Raw genomic sequence first — 20952 nt, forward strand, 5'->3', positions numbered from 1 at the left:
AAAATTAATCAAATTCATATCCTTCAATTTTTTCAAATAAGAAGAATTAAGGTGGCCTAAACGATTGTGCCAAACATCCAAAGACTCAACAATATAAGCAAAAGAAGTACCATTGTTCTCATTCATAACATTCAACATAAACAAACCATTATTGAGGTAACCTTTCCCAACAAAGTCACCATTCTTAGACATTACAATTATGTCGGCCTCAAAGACAAGTTGTAGGCCGGCTTTGTTGAGAAGGGCTCCCGAAACAAGATTTCTCCTAAGAGAAGGTACATACAACACATTGTTCAAAAACAAAGTTTTTCCGAAGGTAAGTTTTAGATGGACCTTTCCTTTACCAAGGAATTCGGCAGTGCTACTATTGCCCATGTAGACATGATCGCCGTCGGTTGCATCAAAGCCTTTTAGCACAAAAATGCCTTGATGCTCCGGTGTCCAAAATCCACTCAATTTTGTTCTCCTCTAAGTTGGCTTCAACCACCACCGCCGCAATGGTATCTTCCTTTTCAACAATATTGGCTTGGGAGGTATTGCCATCTTTCTTGGCTCCATGCCTTTGGTTGCATTGGTATGCTTTGCGTCCAATGATTTCACACACATAGCATGCTCCCTTAGGCTTTTAGATTTTGTTGTTATGAGTGAAATTTCCTTTGGACTTGTTGTTTTCCTTCTTCTTAGAATTTTTCCTGTTTTTAGACACATTCAAAGAAGATTCAACAAGATTAGCTTTAGAAGAATTGATAGACAAATTTTCAAACTTATCCTTAAGGAGATTAGCCTTTTCAGTTCTCATGTGGCTAATGAGCTTTTGAAGTGTCATGTCCTTCTTCTTGTGCTTCAAGGAATTGCGGTAGTCATTCCAAGATGGAGGAATTTTCTCCAAGAACATTGGCTTGAAGAGTCTCACACATCTTCATGCCTTTACCAAGAATTTTGGTCACTAAGTTTTCATCGTCATGGACTTGACCCATGATTGGCTTCTCATCATCCATCTTGAAATTGATCCATTTGCCCACAACGTACTTCTTCTTTCCCGCATCATCCGAACCATATTTATTCTCCAAGGAATCCCAAATGACCTTACTTGACTTGAAATTGACAAACAAGTCAAACAACGTGTTGTTCATATGATTGAGAAGATGACCACGAACTAGCTTGTTGTCCTTTTCCTTCTTCTTCAAAGCTTCCGCCACAGTTGCCACAATGGGGGCTGTAGCAGTAGCGGCGTGTTCTTCCGCCTTCTTGAGCACCTTAATGATGTCTTCATATAGCACATAATCTATTTCAATTTGTTAAAAAAAAAATAGTAACTTTTGTGACCATCTCTTATAGTTGTTACCATCAAGAGGCTCCAACTTAGAGAGGTCAGAAAGAGTCTTGTTCATAACACTAGTTGAAATAGACATCATTTCGTTTTCAAATTGTTGTAATATAAAAAGGGTCTATAACAAATAGCCAACAAAATGAACAAGGGAAGAGAAAATAATACTCAAAGAAATTTCGGTGTGGCGTGATAATAATCACTGAGTTGAAAACGAAATTCGGCACAACCGGGGTGCACAATTGTAATCGCCGGTACGTTCCCTAAGGTTACACGGACCACTCCCACACAAAGACACTTTTGGGTGGGAGGTTGGAGACTAGTAAACTTATGCTCAAAGAGTGAATTGTGTTTAGCTTAATGAGTTTGATAATTGTATTAATCATTAATCTGAATTTTCCCAACCATGAAAATATATAATGGAAGATGGGATAACCAAGAGTTCAAGAAAAAACAAAGAGACAAAGCTCTTAATCAGAAATAAAAGAGAGTAAACAATCCCTCGAAACATCCCATTGATTATGGGTGTTAAGGGGGAGTTACAAAGGAAGAGGAAGAGAAAGAGACGTTGGTATCTGACGTGTTTTCGCGCCCGGTCGGGCGAAAGTGATACGTAATCTCAACATTGCTCTCGCGCCCTGTTGGGTGAGCTCCGTCAGGCGATAACTCGCCCGGTAGGACGAACAAACGACGAAAATCAACTTTACTCTTGCGCCCAATCAGGCGGTCACCACCTGGCCAGGCGCCCGGACGTATAAAAACACACTTGTTGTCGCGCTCGGTTGGGTGAGCTCCGCCCGATCGGGTGAGAGGTCAGCTATCTTTCCTTTCTTTACTCCAACAGATCCACCATCAACAACATCACAAAGCTATGCATGATTATTGCGTCAAAAAGAATATCAAAGAGATATCTCAAAGACACTAGCACAACGGAAGATTTTATATATATATATATATATATATATATATATATATATATATATATATATATATATATATATATATATATATTATATATATATATATATATATATATATATATATATATATTATTTTGTTTTGTGTTTTTTTAAAAAAAATTAGGAATCCCACTGGTGGGTTTAATTTTCTAACCCACCGGTAGGGGGAAATTTTTGTGAAACGCTCCCAAAATCTAACCTGCTCTTGATACCATGACAAATTAGAGTGAAAGGGATAATTGAATGACTTGTTTATTATTGATCAATATGTAGAGTATTTACACAAAACCTAAGCTCATAAGATAGGAAACAATCTTCCTAAAAGATATACTATAATAACCATATATCTTAGAGATATATTCACTAAATAATATCTTAACATAAAATAAATCTAAATATATTATTCTCTTAATGAAACCTACGGAGAATATATCACACATATTTTCCGATATCTCTAACAGAATAAGAGTACATACATGGACAATAGAGAGGTAGGTAGAAGTGTGCAATGCACTCTAATGAGTCATCGAAATAACTGGTGTGGAAGGTCGTTGTAGATGAGTGTCTAGGCCGTGTGCATATGCACCACCATAGGGCTACCCACCTTAATTTGTTGCTGTGTAGTGGTCCCTATTCCAGTTGCTTCAATTAGGGTTACCTACTAGTTAAACAGATAATTAATACTTCCTCCGATTCTTTTTAGTTGACACGTTTCTTTAGTCGCGTTTGCCAATGCACAAATTCAATTGTTGATATCTTTAATTACCGATTACCAAAAATTATAAAAAGTTGATATTTTGAAAATATATATCATGACGAATCTAACAAGACTCCACATGACTATATTTTTCATTACGTATAAATCACAAAATATGGTCAAAAGAAAGTGTGTGAATAATGCTAAACTCAAAACATGTCAACTAACAAAAACGAAGATAGTATAAAAGGTGGTTACAGTCAAAGACTTATTAGGGGCTTTTATATATGTAGTCAGAGCCTTAGAAGAGATTATAATATAATGACATCTCTCTATAGAACGGTGGCTAATTAAAAATTGTTATATTTGATACATCTTAGCTTATATATCAAGCAAATTCTTCATAAACTATTTGGTCATGATGAGTTTTTTTTATTTTTATTATTATTCTTTTTATTTGTTGTTATATTCTTACACATTTATCAATTTCAATTCATGTTATATTTAAATTCAAATTGTTTCAAGTTATCTTTTGAAAAAATTTCTCCCGGTATTTTTTGAGAAAGCGAAATTTTTTTGCCCCTACATTAAATTATAAAGAAATAACTATGTTTGAAATGGATCTATTATTAAAAGATTTAAAGTATTCTCACCACGAATTAGATTGTACATGGGCACACGACCATCACACACACCGACAATTAATTGGCTTGACTCATGCACATTGCGAGTTAGATTTTATTGGTTCATTAATAAAACAACAAAACTTCAATTTTATGAAACTCTTCAAATGTATAGGGCCCTAAAATATTTAAATGAGTTACACATTTCTTATTACAAAAATTAAAGTAGTTAAAGCGACATTTACATATGAAATTAAAATTTCCATGTGTTTTCACTCTATTTCTTTACTTTTTTAATTTTTAGTAGGCCACATATAGTCCATACTTTGATAGGGTATGTTGTAAGTTACCTTATGCCTTTGGGCTCTAAGTAGCCCTTGGACCAAATGTGACCCAAAAGTGAAGGAAAAATAACGGAGCAAATATAGAAGGCAAAAAACAAAACAAAGAGGAATATTCCAAAATCCTATTAAAAAGGGTAAATGAATCTCCCCACAAACCCTGTTACACTACACCTATATTGCAATAACTATTTTTAGGCTATATAGGTGCAGCCGCGCAAGGGATATTTTTAGTGACTAGTCTAGGATTTTTTAAAAATGCGTAAACAGGTCGTGTTTACGTTTACTTTTATGACGACATTGTTTGCTCGTTAAATACGTAAAAAATTATACAAAAATAAATATGATAACTAAAATATTGCACAATAAAACAAATTATGTAAAATGGGCGATTTTGAGTTGATATGTTCAATTCACGACCAATTTAGGTTAATTTGTGTCCATGTTGTGTCAGATTTAGGTTTTTCTTCGATAGCTTTTAAGTCAAGTTTGTATTGTCGTGTTATTGTGTCATGTCAATGATTTTTCGTCCAACAGTCAACTAAGAAGGGTATGTGTTTTCCATTTGTTTAATTTATAATTTTTGGCGGGAAAAAAATACAAGTAATTATTGGGCAAAACCTTACCCTTGGAGCTCAAGTTACACTTTTATGTCTTGGTGTAACATTTATACCTTAATATTTACAAAATTTCCACTCCCCAAATTTTTTTTTTTTTTGAATAAAGATGGATTCATAAATAAAAAGTCATACGACATCTACAAAGAGATTTACATCAAACAAATACGTGACAATTGAATCAAATAAAAACATCCTTTCAGCAAGCTACGATCGTTGTTGCAAATCGTACATTCTTTATACCCTCTTTCACATCGCTGTGACTTACAACCTTCTTTGACGAGGGGGTCTATCAATATGTTGTATCCGTGAATAAAAGTTTCCTTTGATTCGTCTGGTTGTAATCGAAAGATTAACCTCTTTTTCGAACACACACAAATCTTTACCCATGAAACAACTCTACAACAATCCACCAAACAAAAAAGCAAATCTTCCATCAAAAGAGAGAAGAAAAACTTTCTTTTGAAGGAGAAAAATCCTCCTAAAGAAGAAGAAAAGTCATTTTCTTTCGAGGGAGAAACGTTCCTCCCGAAAGAGGAAGAGTTATTAAAAACTTAGAGCAAACAAAAACAAAGAGAAAATGCACATAAAAAACAAAGATTGGGGCGATCCACCAGTAAAATCCGATAAAAGCCTCTCCAAACTTCAACAATGGAAGTTAGGGTTTTTAGGGAGAGGAGAGGGGAAATGACTCTCACGAAATGACCCTCACGAAAGATTGTAAACTTGAATATTAAAGAACTTAATTAAAAAATTGTAAAAGATTTTTTTTTTTTTTTTTTTTTTTTTACATTTTCTAATATATGGCAACACTTTTTTTTTAGTTGTACACTTTACATGTATCATAGCACTCGTGCAGTCAACATTAAAAGAAAATTGGAGCAACTAATTCTTTCTTTTCTTTTGTTTTGTAATATAGTCTTTTAAGATATACACTAACTGTTTTACTTTATAAATGAATTGAGAAAATATATTTAATAGAAAACTTATACTTTTTTTTTTTTTTTTTAACTTGCAACTTCTCAAATGTCTTATATTCACAATACATAAAAATTATAAAAATTTGATGCTATAAAAGTATACAACGAATTTAATATGATCATACATGACTATATTTTTCTTTAACAATAAATCATAAAGCTAGTCGAAATAATAGAGCACATAGATAATGCATAAGTCACAATGATGCAAAAATTAAAAGAAAGGTCTTGTTTTGTTCACCTTATTTTTACTCATTTACGAAAATTCAAATTCAAATAAATTAAGTTTGGAAAAAAAATGATTATAACAATTGATACAGGTTATCTAAGCTCAATACAAAAGAAAGACGAGTTTTAGTAAATTTTGATAAGTTCAAATAAAATAAGATGATTCCATGTAAGTAAAAATTATGTGAATAAAGCATACCTTAATAATCTATCTTGGCTAGTCAGTCCACAAATACAAAGTATATAGATTTAATTCTAACCAGATTTTATACCAAAAAAAAATAAAAAAAATCAGATGTTTCCAGGAATTTCAGATATTTTTTTTCTAGCTTAAAATTTGCCAATTTTTAACGGGATTCCTCTCTATAAACACATATTTTCCAAGTCAAAGATCAGGTGCATCATAATCTCCTATTTAATACCACTAACTGCCGACAAATCATTGACATTCTTTGTTTTCCATGCAGTTTACTAGAAATGAGTTATACAATGCCAATTTCTTATGAATCATATAATGCATAGAAATATCATACTGTATAATATTATATGTAACGTTATTTCAATTTTTATTACCAGCAATATATTGGTAGGTCGTATCGTATGAATATCATGTATAATTAAATACTCTTTCCCTTCATTTTTATCAAATGCAGCCTTTTTTATTTTATTTTTTGAAGTGTTATATTTTTAGTTTTGGCAAACACTTATTTTTTTAATGTCATTTCTTTATCCTCTCATGGTTTCATTCAAACTCACTTTTACTTTTTTATTTTTTCTTTTTCTCTAATATCCCTTAATTTTCAATAAAATATGTCCCAGAATAATTAACACAATTCTACTTTAGATAAATGTAATTAAATTTTAGTAAAAAATTATAAAAAGTTTGATATTATGAAATTGTATATTAATACTCGCTTTGTATTTTTGCAAGTGAAATATTTCGAATTTTTGCACTATTTACTAAATCCAGTTTGACTAATGTTAGTGCTTTATACTTAAGGAAAAATAGTCTTGCGAGTACTTATTGGAATCGTCTCAATAAATAGATTATTCATATTCAATTGTTATACTTTATTGATAATTAAATACATTATTTGATCAAAATACTACATTGACATAAATGCACAGGAGAAACATTTCACTTAAAAACAACGGAAGAGGTTAAGAGCATTGGCTGCTTCAACTTGTGGCCTTCTTCTCAAGAAGGTCCGCTGGACCTGTTCGTAATTCAAAACCTATTTAACAACCTATTTCATAATTAAATTTGTTTTTAACATGATACTTTATAAAATTGTGAATAGTGAAAAATAGTCTAACGTATCGATTATATTGGGACAAAGGGAATAATTTTATAATACTCAACTACTCCACTTACCTCTTATTATACTACGTATGAAAGTAAAGTCAATTAAATGTGTGAAACTATGTGTCATTCATAGTGTAACATTTGAAATAAAAAGTTTATTAATGGCCGAGTAGTCATCCTTATAATCAAATTAAAGTAGTGTGTAATTCGGGCGATGCACCGGATTTACTTTAATTTGAATATCAACAAATATTATTTGACCTATAAAGTGTAAACTATCTATATAATTAATATAAAAGTGAAAACTAATAACTATGAAACTAAATAAGTGCTTTTAAATGGATGTCTATTACAAAGTATTTAGTATATTTTAATTGAATACGAAACATAATTAAAAGATAGCAGAGATGGTAAGAACATTAGTTTATTTCTTATTGATCTTGTGTTCAAACTATATCTAATACATGTAAAGGGTCCATGTGGCACATATTCCGTTTTAGAAACACTTTTTAATATATAAGTATAGATTATGATTTTTTTCAGATAGTACAAATAAAGTTTTATGGTTAATTTCATTGATAAATATACCATTATTTTATTTTTTTGGTGTTTAGAGAGCCACAAGGGCAAGTGATGAGAATCGATCCCAGGATATTTTGAAATCGGAAGGGAAGCTATAACTACTTGATTTATCCCTCACTCTCACAAAATATACCATTAATGATTCAATGTTATTATTTTTTTAAATGGTACACAAAATATGCCATTTAAAGTTAAAATTTTAGTGAAAATGACCAAAATATCCCATATTGTATGATGCTTGACTGCTTGATAGCATGGGTATGTATCCAGACAAACTATGTGAACCGAATGTTCGGGTATGGACACTATTGAACCATAGTCCATACCCTAGAACCCAAGTCGCAACTCACAAAGCAAGAAACACCAACATCTAGAACGTTCCACACTCGACGGGTGCTAAACGTTATCCATGAACCATAACTACCTTTTATCATTCTCCACAAACCCAGTTTTCTGTCACAACATCCTGCTTCCTCTCCATTTTCATTGGGTAAGTTCTTTCCATCTTCCTCATTTCTTTACTATTTCATCCAAATTCACAATTAATTTCTAACAATGCATATTCTTGTATGTTCTTCATTGCTTAACTAAGTGGGCTTTTTTTATGCTTAATTTCTTAGATAATTTAGTTATTCTTTATTTAATTAGAATGTGTTGTTGGATTTTGGTTGGTTTTATGACTAAAGTAAATGAAACCCATTGTTAATATCCACGGAATTGTACTTGAATTTGCTTCAAAGTGTCTTAATTACCCATTGTTTTAGTATATAAGCTGCAACAAAGGGCAGTGATGTAATCGGGATTTAATCTCAGGCCTCGGTAATTATGGCCAATGGGTACCCGTACCATGGTAACGATACCACCCTCTAGGCTTAAACCAACTAGGCTAGTTGATGTTATGATTACACCTTATTTTAATTGACCCCATGACTATCTTTTCTTGATCACTGAATTTTGGAGTTTGTTTTACAAATTGGCGAATTACTGCTGCCAATTGGTTTGGTTCTATCTTCTATGTATGTGATGATGATTTGAAAAGTTGCATTTCTTTAATCAGGACTCCGTATAAAATGGCATCAAGTTTTGTTACCATGTCTGCTATCGGGTCATTGACATCTGTTGGAAGCCAAATTGACAAAAAAAGTATTAACCCGTCACACAAATTATCTTCATTGGATTGCATATCATCGAGTTTTCCTAGAGGTAGTCGAAGTTACGTAGTACCTAGAAAAAGTCATTCCTTAAAGATTAACGCGGCAATAAAAGAGTTGCATTTCAATAAGAATGGGGCTGCTATTAGGAAACTACAGGTTAGTACTTGTAGTACTCTCTGAATTACTGGTGTAATGATGGCAGTTGTATATTGGTTTAGTGTCTAACTTTGCTGCTCTTATTTGAAACTTTAGGCGGGTGTGAATAAGCTTGCAGATGTTGTTGGTGTTACTCTCGGTCCCAAAGGAAGGAATGTTGTTTTGGAGAGCAAGTATGGCTCTCCTAGAATTATTAATGATGGTGTAACTGTGGCCAAGGAGGTATGAACTATATGAAAAAACAGGCTCCTTTAGTGCTGATTGCTTATTTTTACTTCTTCAAAAGTTAAAGGCAGTACTCAGCAAGTCAGATTGCTGTTTAGGACTCTTTGATGTTAATAGGAATATGTTAATGTTGGAGATAATGTTCTTTTGAAGTTTATGTACTCTATTTTTGTTAACATCAATAAGCTGTTTTTGTATGCAGATTGAGCTCGAAGATCCTGTCGAAAACATTGGTGCAAGGCTTGTTAGAGAAGCGGCGTCTAAAACTAATGATTTAGCAGGTGATGGGACCACTACATCTGTAGTCCTAGCACAAGGTTTGATTGCCGAAGGTGTAAAGGTGTGAGGAAATTACACATAATTAATCAATGTACACCTCTAGTATAATGTTATTTGGCGTTGGGAACAACATGCTTGACCAATAAGTGATTATATATTTCCAGATTGTATTGGCTGGGGCAAATCCTATACAAATAGCCAAGGGGATTGAGAATACAGCAAAAGGTTTAATATCTGAGCTGAAGTTGATGTCCAAAGAGGTAAGCTGTTTCCTGCCGCTGTAATAGTTGTCAATAATGCTTCACAGCTAAACATGGTTTTTTTTTGCATAAAATTTACAGGTTGAAGACAACGAACTTGCAGATGTTGCTGCTGTTAGTGCAGGAAATAATTATCAAATAGGCAATATGGTTGCCGATGCTCTGAGCAAAGTGGGGCGCAAGGGTGTAGTAACTCTCGAAGAAGGAACAAGTGCTTCGGACAGCTTATATGTTGTTGAAGGAATGCAATTTGACCGTGGCTATTTCTCACCATACTTTGTTACTGATAGTGAGAAAATGATTGTTCAGTACGAAAACTGCAAGGTATATATCCTGAATTTGAGTACAAATTTGTGCCTAATGTGTTGTACCACTTAGGATGATTAATGTCTTGTTGGCTATGTAGTTGCTCTTGGTTGACAAGAAGATTACAAATGCAAGAGAGCTTGTTAATGTCCTGGAAGATGCGATTAAAAACAACTATGCAATTTTGGTTATGGCGGAAGATATAGAGCAAGAACCTCTTGCTACACTAGTTGTAAACAAACTCAGAGGATCACTTAAGATTGCTGCAATGAGAGCACCAGGTTTTGGAGATCGTAGACACCAATATCTTGATGACATTGCTATCCTTACAGGAGGTTAGTAGCCTGAATATCAGAATGTTATCATTTACATCAAGTCCCTCAACTTTCTGGGTGCTAACTGAATTAATAACAGGAACTGTGATCAGAGATGAGGTTGGTTTGTCACTAGACCAAGCTGGCAAAGAGGTGTTGGGACATGCTGCGAAGATTGTGCTAACCAAGGAGACAGCTACCATTGTTGGGGATGGAACCACACAAGAAGCCGTTGCTAGGAGAATTTCCCAAATTAAGAAGCAAGCTGAGGTGCTAGTGTTGATCCTCTAATAACTTCACTTGTTTGGCTGTTAAACTGTAGAATTTTGAGCCTGATATAGATAACATTGGTTTTCAGGATGAAGAGACTGCTTATGAGAAAGACAAACTAAATGAAAGAATTGCAAAACTTTCCAGTGGCGTTGCTGTCATCCAGGTGATTCTTCATGAACTTAAGACATGCTACCAAATTTTCTTCCCTAAATATTTTTCATATGTTTTCCTTCTTTATTGATTGTTCCCACAGGTTGGAGCACGAACTGAGACAGAGCTTAAAGAAAGGAAGTTGAGGGTAGAGGATGCACTTTGTGCAACAAAGGTATCCTCTGTGATTTTATGACTCACCCTCCTATAGTTTATAAAACTGACTCAAACTTGTAATCTTGTCAGGCAGCAGTAGAGGAAGGTATAGTTGTAGGTGGAGGGTGCACCTTGCTGCGCCTAGCGGCTAAAGTAGATGCCATCAAAGAGAGACTTGAAAATGATGAGCAAAAGGTTCTCTTTGTCAAAATCATCCCTTATTGAGTTATTGATCATAATGATGTCAAATTCTCTCCCCTACTAGATGAACTGAGATTTAGAATTCATACATATTTTCAGCTTGGAGCAGATATTGTCAAAAGAGCGCTAAGTTATCCACTGGATCTGATTGCCAAGAATGCAGGAGTTAATGGAGCAGTAGTAATTGAAAAGGTCAAGATAAGGCATTTTAAGCTATCATATACATTATGATAACTATGTGAATTGGAAAATCTTTCAACTACGTATTATTGATCAATGCATTTTATATTTTCAGGTGCTCTCTAATGACAACCTGAGATTTGGATACAATGCTTCAACCGGACAATACGAGGATCTGATGGCTGTTGGAATCATAGATCCCACTAAGGTTTGATTTTATATATTTTTTGTTTCGTATTATATCCTTAAGCTTAGGGTGATGCATTTACATGACTATCAATTGCTCAATTCCAAGATCAAATAGTGAAGGCTGAAGGGTAATTGAGATGAAGATGGTTTCTTTCTCTGTATTAACGAATTGCAATTTGCAGGTGGTAAGATGCTGCTTGGAACATGCTGCATCTGTAGCAAAGACATTCCTAACATCAGATGCTGTGGTTACTGAGATCCCAGAGCCAGAACCTGCTCCTATGGAAAACCCAATGGACAACTCTGGTATGTCCGTTCTTGTTTTTTCCTGTAATGCTAGTTACTTTCATACATATTTTAATTTTCTTTCTAAACCATATTTCTGTTACAGGTTTCGGGTATTAAGCTCTGTGTTCACGGTTCTGCAAAACAACCTTCAACCATTACGGATACTTGACCATCCATGTTGCAGATCAGCATAAATCTGAACGAGAATTCTTGAAAATCAGGATTGAGATAAACATTATCCGAGTGGCATTATGACAGGAAATTTTGATCGAGATGGTGTCTCTTGTTGGTGTTTCATATTTTGTTGAGCTGCTTTGAAATGGATAGTGGCCGGGATCGTAGCTCTGATTTAGGAAGATATAGGTGGTATTCTGTGTGAGAAGCTAACTAATCCCAATTTTGAGTGTAATGATAATAATTACAAACCAATCTATCTTGTTTATTTTGTTGTCACCGACAGTTTCAAATTTTGTAAGCAAATAATAGGATTCTCCATTTTTGTCGTCAATTTTCAAAATTAAAATAGGAATACAAACTTTTGAGATTTCAAAATGAAAATTGTAAACTAACTTGATACATAAGATATACCTAAGGTCCCAATCCTAAAATCAGAAAACATTACAAAGTTCATGTATATTCAAATTAGGAATAAGCAATAAATGAGCTAATATTCTTTTTATCAACATAGGTAGACAAGAGACAAGGGGCAAGGTACAATGGTACATCTCCTTGGATACGCTCCCAAGCCATATAAGATAAAACCTTTGTTGCCATGTGACAGAATTCACCAGCCCAGTTGGGCCGCCCTTGAGACGAGCCTAACTTTATCACGGAGTTCAATTAAATTAAAGTTGCTCGAGCCTTGAACTAATGGAAAGTTATCCAAATAAATGTCCTTACATTTTCAAATCTCGAACCCAAAGACTATAATTATAGTAGAACAACTCCATTATCAGTTGATCCAAACGAAGATTGAACAAGTTATTTGGCAGGAGCAGCCGTAGTTGTTATCTTGACCAAGCATGTTTTTGGCTTTTGCTAAACATTCATTGGCCATTAGAATTAGTAGTAGTATTTTACTAAAAATCTTTCATCATAACACTAATTCTTTTTCTTTGATTGACCTCAAATAACAATTAGACAAGATGTTGAAGTAATAGTTTATTATGCAAATTAGTCATCATCATATTAGCGGTAATAATTAAAGCATGATTTGATAACACAACAATTAACAATATCCTTATAATCTTCTATCTTATAAACTGCCAATAATAATATGCCTCGTATAAGTTGATCTATGTAGTTAAATTAGATAATCATCATGTATTCAACTATGTAAAAAATGGAGGTGACTTCTAAATGGCATTATTGTATTGGCATTATACTATTTAGGAATCATACCGTACTAAATAAGGTGGTTGTTAACTGTTTTAAATTCTAATCAATGTCTTTACTATACATTCGAAGCCAAAACAAACATGTATTTTTAATTTTCAATGGCACATTACATGTTTTGTTTGTTCTAATGATTGTCACGCGGAGTTATAATTTTGTTTATTGATTTTGCTCGTCGTACATGATTTATGTTGATCGATATACAAGGTTTTGATGATTACGAACAAATAATATGGTAGTTGTCTAATTAAATTAATGTGTTGAGATGTACACATTATATATAATGAATATGTCATGATGAGATCACAAGCAACGTAAGGAATCGTGGAAATGTCATGAATATATCTAGCATGGAATTAGAAGTTTGATGCAAGTTATGATTGAAACTTCGAGTTTATTTGCAACAAGAGTTTACACTGAATTAGATGTTAGTTTCCATGTGGTAGACATGGTAGTCTTGCATAATTTAATACCCGCTTATATATGGATTAGACTGACTATAATCATGTTTTCTAGCTAATTAATGTCTAATTGTTTAGTTACTATGCTACTCCGTATTTTTTTTTAAAAAAAGGCAGTTACTTACTATTGCTTATTTAATGTGCAAAATAGGTGGGTTTTTTTTTTTTGTTTGGGGGGGGGGGGGGGATGAAAATAGGTGGTTATTTACATGAAGTGGAATAATTTTAGGAGCATTGAAAGTTAATGTATGTCTTTCTTGTTTGCTTTAACTTTTTATTTCATGCATATCAATGCATTATTTAACTCTAATATTTTTATTTATTAATAAGTACGGATTAAAAGTTATAAAATTTTAATACAATGAATATATATTTTGAGGCAAATTTAATAGATATCACAATATGACTATACATTTAGGTCCTGTTCTGTTCACCTTATTTCCACTTATTTCAAGGTTAATAAGTTCAGATAAGGGTTAATAAGTTTAGATAAGATAAGTTCAGGAAAAATAAATTCTGATAAGTTGTGATAAGGGTTAATCAGGGCTACCCTAGTTTAATTTATAACAAAATAAGTTCTAATAAAGGCTTATAAGTTCAGATAAGTTCAGATAAGATCGAATAAGTTCAGATAAATTCAGATAAGTAAAAATCAGTGAATAGAACGCACCCTCAGTCTTTTGCATAACTATAAGTCTATAAATCATAACTACAAGTCAACGTATGTAAATAGTGCATATATCATCAAAGTATTGTAGGTAAAATGAAACACATGAAGTATTATATAACACATAGTTAGCAAATTAGAAAATAAAAAAAGTATAGGTATCAACAAATTTAATTGACTAAAGTCTTGAAAACTAATAATATTCAAGATATTAAATTAAATTTCGTCTACATATATCATTACCTTTATGACTCTTTCACACTAATAAAAAAATCAGAAAGTAACACTACAATTATAATAAAATAAGGCGAAGCATCAAGATATAAGTGTTATAGAGTTAAGAGAAGGCTTATTAGAGTTGAGCTTTTGAGCTTGAGAATTGTGAGTGTTAACGTTGTAGTGGGGAAATGGTTATTAAGACTTTAACCGTTTAAGGAACTATGTAATTTTGAGAAAGGTTTTTTCTATATAAATAATGGATTTAATAATAGATAACTCAAAATCTCAAATACTCTACCAAGTAAATATATAGAGCGTCATTCCAAAACAGGGTAAAAGTCTTCCATTAAACGTAAATAATCTAATATCATATTATATTATATCACTAATAAATAAAGTCGGTCTCGCAGCTAGGCCACGAGACAGCGATACTCGGCATTTCAGTTTTTCGTCAAGTGTCGCACCACGTAGGCGACAAATAGGTATTATTGTGACACATATGACGCTAAGTAAGCGATTTTCGGATAAATTTTTTAAGATAAAAATATTATATATAGTTTTATCATCACTATACTTCTAATGTTTCATATATACAAAATTAATCATAACTTTTAATAAATATCCTATAACTCAGTTTTATTTCCATCATAAAATTCGTGTCAAACAGTTCTTTAAAATAAGATCAATTTATAATATATTTAATTTAGTAAAAAAATAATAGAGAATCAACAAAAATAAGTTTTAACCGGTAAAAATAATTTTGGTTTGGTAAAAATACTTTCAGTTCAGTAAAAATAATTTAAATTCAATAACAATAATTTCAAGTCAATAATAACATAGATATTTATTTACAAACAAAATTACAAAAAGTACACTATTCTATAAATAAGCGATATGATATCGTATGTCTAAATATCATGCATTATCAAAAGGGATTACATGACCGTATTAATAAATATTCAAGCCAAAAAGTTTATCCTAAAATTTTATCAACAATCCGGGCATCGCCCGAGCACAAAACTAGTATATATATATAAAGGGGAGTTTTTTCCCGAGTTTTTAGAGCGCCACCTAGGATTTTATTTTTTATAAAATTATTAGAGTGCCACTTAGGATTATTATTTTTTAAACGCTACAATCAGATTATGCCACGTAAGATTAATTTTTTTAAAGCGCTACGTAGGATTATAATAAAAAAGTGCCACGTATGATTAATAATTTTAAAACGCTACAATAGGATTATGCCACGTAAGATTAATTTTAGAGTGTCACATAGGAAAATGTTATATTTTAGCCAATAAAAAAAAATTGCAATTTATTTTAGATCAAAAATTTTATATTAACTACAAAAATATAATCAGCGTGTTTTTTGTGTGGCTGGTTATCGTGTGGCCGGATGAGACACATCCAAACACTGACCGAATAACCCCTGATCGATTGAGTAGCCCTTGATCAACCCAGTAACTCCTGACCAGGTAATCCTGACCACACGGTGTGACCAGCCACATACAAAACTTTGTAAAATAAAATATTATCTATTCATATTACAAATTTTATCTAAATATGAGAAAAAAAGTTAATAATTTTATAATAAAAAAATTCAAGTGGTAAGCAAGCGAATATCACAAAGGTTATTAGATAAATATATATTTAGTAAAATATTTTATTTGAAAAAATACAAATAAACGTGCATCCCACGGACTTCATCTAGTAGTATAATACAAGCTAGGATATTTCATACTCCATATGATGTTGATACTATATTGAGTGTCATAAGTTGACTTAGCTCAGATTTTGTCCATCATTCAATTTGGTCATGTGTGATAATTATATTAGTGACAATCTTACCCTTAATTACTACAATTGTACATGACCAAAATGAACATGGGTCATGTATCATTGTACTATTGTTTCAAAAAAATGTATCATTGTACTAGTAATTATTATTTTTTAAGAGTAACGTGTCTGAAATGTTAGTAAAACTTTTATCTCCATGTCCATACAATCAACCCGAGATATGTAACACTTTATACGGAGTATATGACTTTAATTTTCTAATTCGCACATTCTTATATAAAAAATAAACTAACCCTAGCTACAAATGGACTTCTAGATGGGGTTAACACATGCATGTCTCCTAGTGAACTAGTGGAAAAAGTAAAGTCTAAAGTCCAAAGTTAACTAAATGCCTAAAAGGGCATGCATGAAAATGAAAACAAGCCCAACCATCTCATTATATCACCAAGACAAATATTTACGAAGTATTTGAATACTACATCAAAATTTAGCTAATCTTGTGTAGTGAAGTGTGTGCGCTTCTCGTTGATTCTTGTCCGTACATGACTCTTTCATACAAAAAAGTGAGTTGGATATTACAAAACAAATGGTCATTTTCATCTTACATGTCATTTTTGGCTAACAATCGCAATTATTTAAGGTGGGGGGCCTTAACCTCATTAAAGAAACTTTTCATTTATTTATTTTCTTTGACAAGAAACTACAAAAGTACATTAGAAATCACATTTTTCTTCCTTATGACTCCTCATGTAATTGAAACTACTCTTTTCGATTCATTTTAATTATCATAAATTATTTTACCGACATTTTAAAAATTTATATGAAAAAATAGACAAAAAAAGTGTATATTCCACATTTAGAAAAAAAGGAAGAGAGAGAAAATTTTTTACATAAAATGATAATGTTCGTTGCAATTAATCTGAACAAATATCAAGCAAAATGTGACAATTAAATTAAGACCGAGAAGTAATATAAAGTATAAAGTTTGGTGTTAAATAAGCCACATCATTTGTATAGTAGCTATGTCTAAGAAATGATACTTGTTCAACCAATTGGGTAGAAAATTTAACACAATGAGCTTGTTGTCATTTTCAACATGATCTATGAACATAACACACCACCAAACTGAATTCATTATGCCATGCTAGGGACAATAAATCCTTAATCACTATATATATATATATATATATATATATATATATATATATATATATATATATATACATCCATGCAGAAAACAATGTTACAAGGGAAAATTTTGTTGCCTTCTCTTAAAAGTTTAAAGTCATTGTCGCCTTAATCAAAACCCTAATTTGGATTATATATAAGATTATGCTTTAATAATTTAGGTTAGGTGTGTGTTTTTACATATAAGCACAATTGCACAACTGCACAAGTATTGTTTCTTTACTATGCAAGTACCTAGGAGTATTCTATGACTTTAATTTGTACTTTCTTATAAATAATGAAAGATACATTGGTAAAAAGTCTATCTTGATTATTTCATAATTGGAATTGTGGTGATTCGATGCTCTCTTACGTTAATAGTGTTTATTTCACACTCACGTCACAATAAGTAATGAAATTACGGAATAGATGATTTAGCAATGCACGTTTAACTATACAATATCTTATCTTCATCAAGATAATTACATATTCAAGCTTTACTACCATAATTACTTTTTCTTTTATTGTAAGAGACTTATTATTACAACGTTCTTAACAACATGGTTTTGTCAACAACCATTAATTGGCTCTAACCTCTAACAACAGTGATCGAGAGTCTACACTAGACAAGAACCATGTTGAGAGGACAATTAGTTGGACCCTTATTAGATATTTATGTTTAAGAGAACCACATAAATCTCAAAGAGCATTATTACATATCCTATATACCCTCATCTAACGTTCTTGTGATTATGACTTATAGAACGTCATACATCTTACATATGTCATTATTATATTGTTACACGACTTGAAGCATATAATTATTAAGCTGGCATGCATTTAAAGAAGATAATCCGTATATATATGAACCTTCTATCCTTTTATCTTAAAATTTTAAAAATTATACTTGTATGTAATTTCTCGAATTTTATTTTTACAAATGCAACATTTATATTTGTGCATACTTTGAGTATATAAAACAGTAATAACACGAGTAATGTATACTCCATTATTGACTTTAACACATATTACGCTATATTAACTAACATTCATAAATTCCCTCAAAAAAACTAACATTCATAACTACAATGTAATTACTTTCTCCTTTTATTTCTTTTTGTTTATCACATTTAAAAGATTTCATTAATTAAATGTAAGAAATTTTTTAAGAAGAATATTTGATAAATATTAGAAAATACATAATCAAGTAGAATCTTGTTGAATTTGTCTCAATGTGTAATTTAAAACATTAACTTTTTAACAATTTTTTACTCCATAATTTTAGTCAAAATTTTTGAAGATATTACTCCGTAATATTTAAAATATAAGCAAATTAAATCGGTACATAAAGGCAAATTAGACAAACAAATAAAATAGAAAGTATAGAATGTATATACTTTGTAATATGTTGTTGAATCTATTTTAACACATATTTTAAATTGATTACTTGTGACAATTTTATCGGTAAATTATTAAATATACTAACCACTAATATGTTTTTAACAGTGAAGATGTTGCAATAAAAAAACAGAGAAAATAATTATGAAGCTTGCATTGCTTTTAGTCTCTTGGGCTTATCCACGTAGGGTAGCAGTAGAAAAACGTGCGCTGAACTGCGTTGGCTAATGTTGCACCATATTAACTTTTTCGATACAAAAATTTGAATTAGTTTACCAAAATAATTATGTTGCACTATTCCAGTGTTCTTTGTTACAAATTTTAACAAAATGAAATAAATTACATCCCTTTTGGACAAAGTTTCAAACTTCAAATCATATTATGGTTATCGACTTATTTGGATGATTAAACAAAAAGTTAGAGAAGGGATTTAAAGTTCAGTCAAAGTTGCAATTGCATTATGTTTTCTCTTATATATTGCATACCTATATAATCTAAATTTGGACTGATCATAGGGTAAGATTATATAAAAAAAATAAAAAAATAATAATATATATATATATAAATAATAATAATAATAATAATAATAATAAAAAAAGGAATAAAAAATTTAGACTATACCAGATCAACAAAACTTAAAAGAAACACTTATTTCATTTCTTAATATTTTACACACTTACACTTTTACTTTACCACTATTCATCTATGTTACTTTTATTGTCTTTTATTTATTTTATGATTGTACTCCCTAGCCCCTGTTTTTGTTTTTTTTTTAGGTGCATCATTTTAGCTTTTGCACTACTTATTAAAGACCCTGTTCACGTCACCTTAAAAATAATATTTAGTAACAAATTTTTCACTTTAGTAAAAATAATTTTAGTTCAACAAAAATAATTTTAGTTCAGTAAAAATAAGTTCAGTCCAGTAAAAATGATTTCAGTTTAGTAAAAATCAGTAACTTTAAAGAAGAAATATAATAGAGAATTAGTAAAAATAATTTAGTTCAGCAAAACTAATTTCAGTTCAATAAAACTAAATTCAATTCAGTAAAAATAATTTAAGTTCAGCAAAAATAATTTCAGTTCAGCAAAAATAATTTAATTTCAGTAAAAATAAGGTGAAGTAAACGGGCAGCCTAAGGTCCTGTTCACTTCACCATAAAAAAAAACTTCAATAAAAAATTATTTCAGGTAAAAATTAGTAACTGTAAAAAAAATTATAATAGAGAATCAGTTTAAATAATTTCAGTTTAGTAAAAATAATTTCAGTTCAGAAATTTTAATTTCAGTCCTATAAAATAAATTTCAGGTAGGAAAAAATAAGGTGAAGTGAACATGGTCTAAGTATTATTAATAGTATATAAATGTGAATAAGTACTCCCTCTGGGATTTTTTTTTTAAAATGCATCACTTGAGTTTTCACACTGGCCAAAGGTACAACTTTGACTATCAATATCTTTAATTAGATATTAGTAAAAATTATAACAAGATTATATATTATGAAAAGTAGACATTGTACCAAATCCAACAATATATAACATGACCATATTATTATAAATTATATAGTAGTAAAAATATTAAGTCAAAAGTAACATATGAATAGTGCAAAATCTCAAGTGATGCATTAAAAAAAATTAAAAAAATAATAATAAAAAAAACAGAGGGAGTATTATTAGGCAATGTTCTTTTGAGCTTCTGGGCAAAGCAGAGCAGATTTCAGTAGAGCATAGTAGGTATCAGCAGAGCAGAACAGATTTCAGCAGAGTAATATTAGTTATTATTATTATTATTATTATTATTATTATCAATAAATAATTAATAATTAATTATAATTATTAATTGTTTAAAAATTATTTATTAATTTATTATTAATTTTATTATTATTATTATTACTTAGTAGAGCAGATTTCAACAGAGCATAATACCGCTAAAGAACAGGGCCTTAATAGTATATAAACGTGAATTTAATTATGTAAGATGCTATTGGATTAGTACGTACAATGCACTTTTTTTTATAGTAACGTACAATGCACGTTTTAATAAATCAACTTTTTATGT

General features: G+C 31.0%; 1 protein-coding gene across 1 annotated transcript; it reads left to right on the forward strand.

Moving 5' to 3' along the window:
- Positions 1-7996: 7996 nt before the first annotated feature.
- Positions 7997-12244, forward strand: LOC110729844 (ruBisCO large subunit-binding protein subunit beta, chloroplastic-like). Its single transcript, XM_021909623.1, has 15 exons — positions 7997-8150; positions 8718-8970; positions 9067-9192; positions 9398-9535; positions 9639-9734; positions 9816-10058; positions 10141-10375; positions 10455-10624; positions 10713-10790; positions 10881-10952; positions 11024-11128; positions 11234-11326; positions 11430-11522; positions 11686-11809; positions 11895-12244. Exons 2-15 carry the CDS (start codon positions 8731-8733, stop codon positions 11906-11908), a joined length of 1827 nt encoding a protein of 608 aa, XP_021765315.1. The 5' UTR covers positions 7997-8150; positions 8718-8730; the 3' UTR covers positions 11909-12244.
- The last annotated feature ends 8708 nt before the right edge of the window (positions 12245-20952 follow it).

Source organism: Chenopodium quinoa, unplaced genomic scaffold (assembly GCF_001683475.1).
Source record: "Chenopodium quinoa cultivar QQ74 unplaced genomic scaffold, ASM168347v1, whole genome shotgun sequence".
Classification (NCBI taxonomy): domain Eukaryota; kingdom Viridiplantae; phylum Streptophyta; class Magnoliopsida; order Caryophyllales; family Amaranthaceae; genus Chenopodium; species Chenopodium quinoa.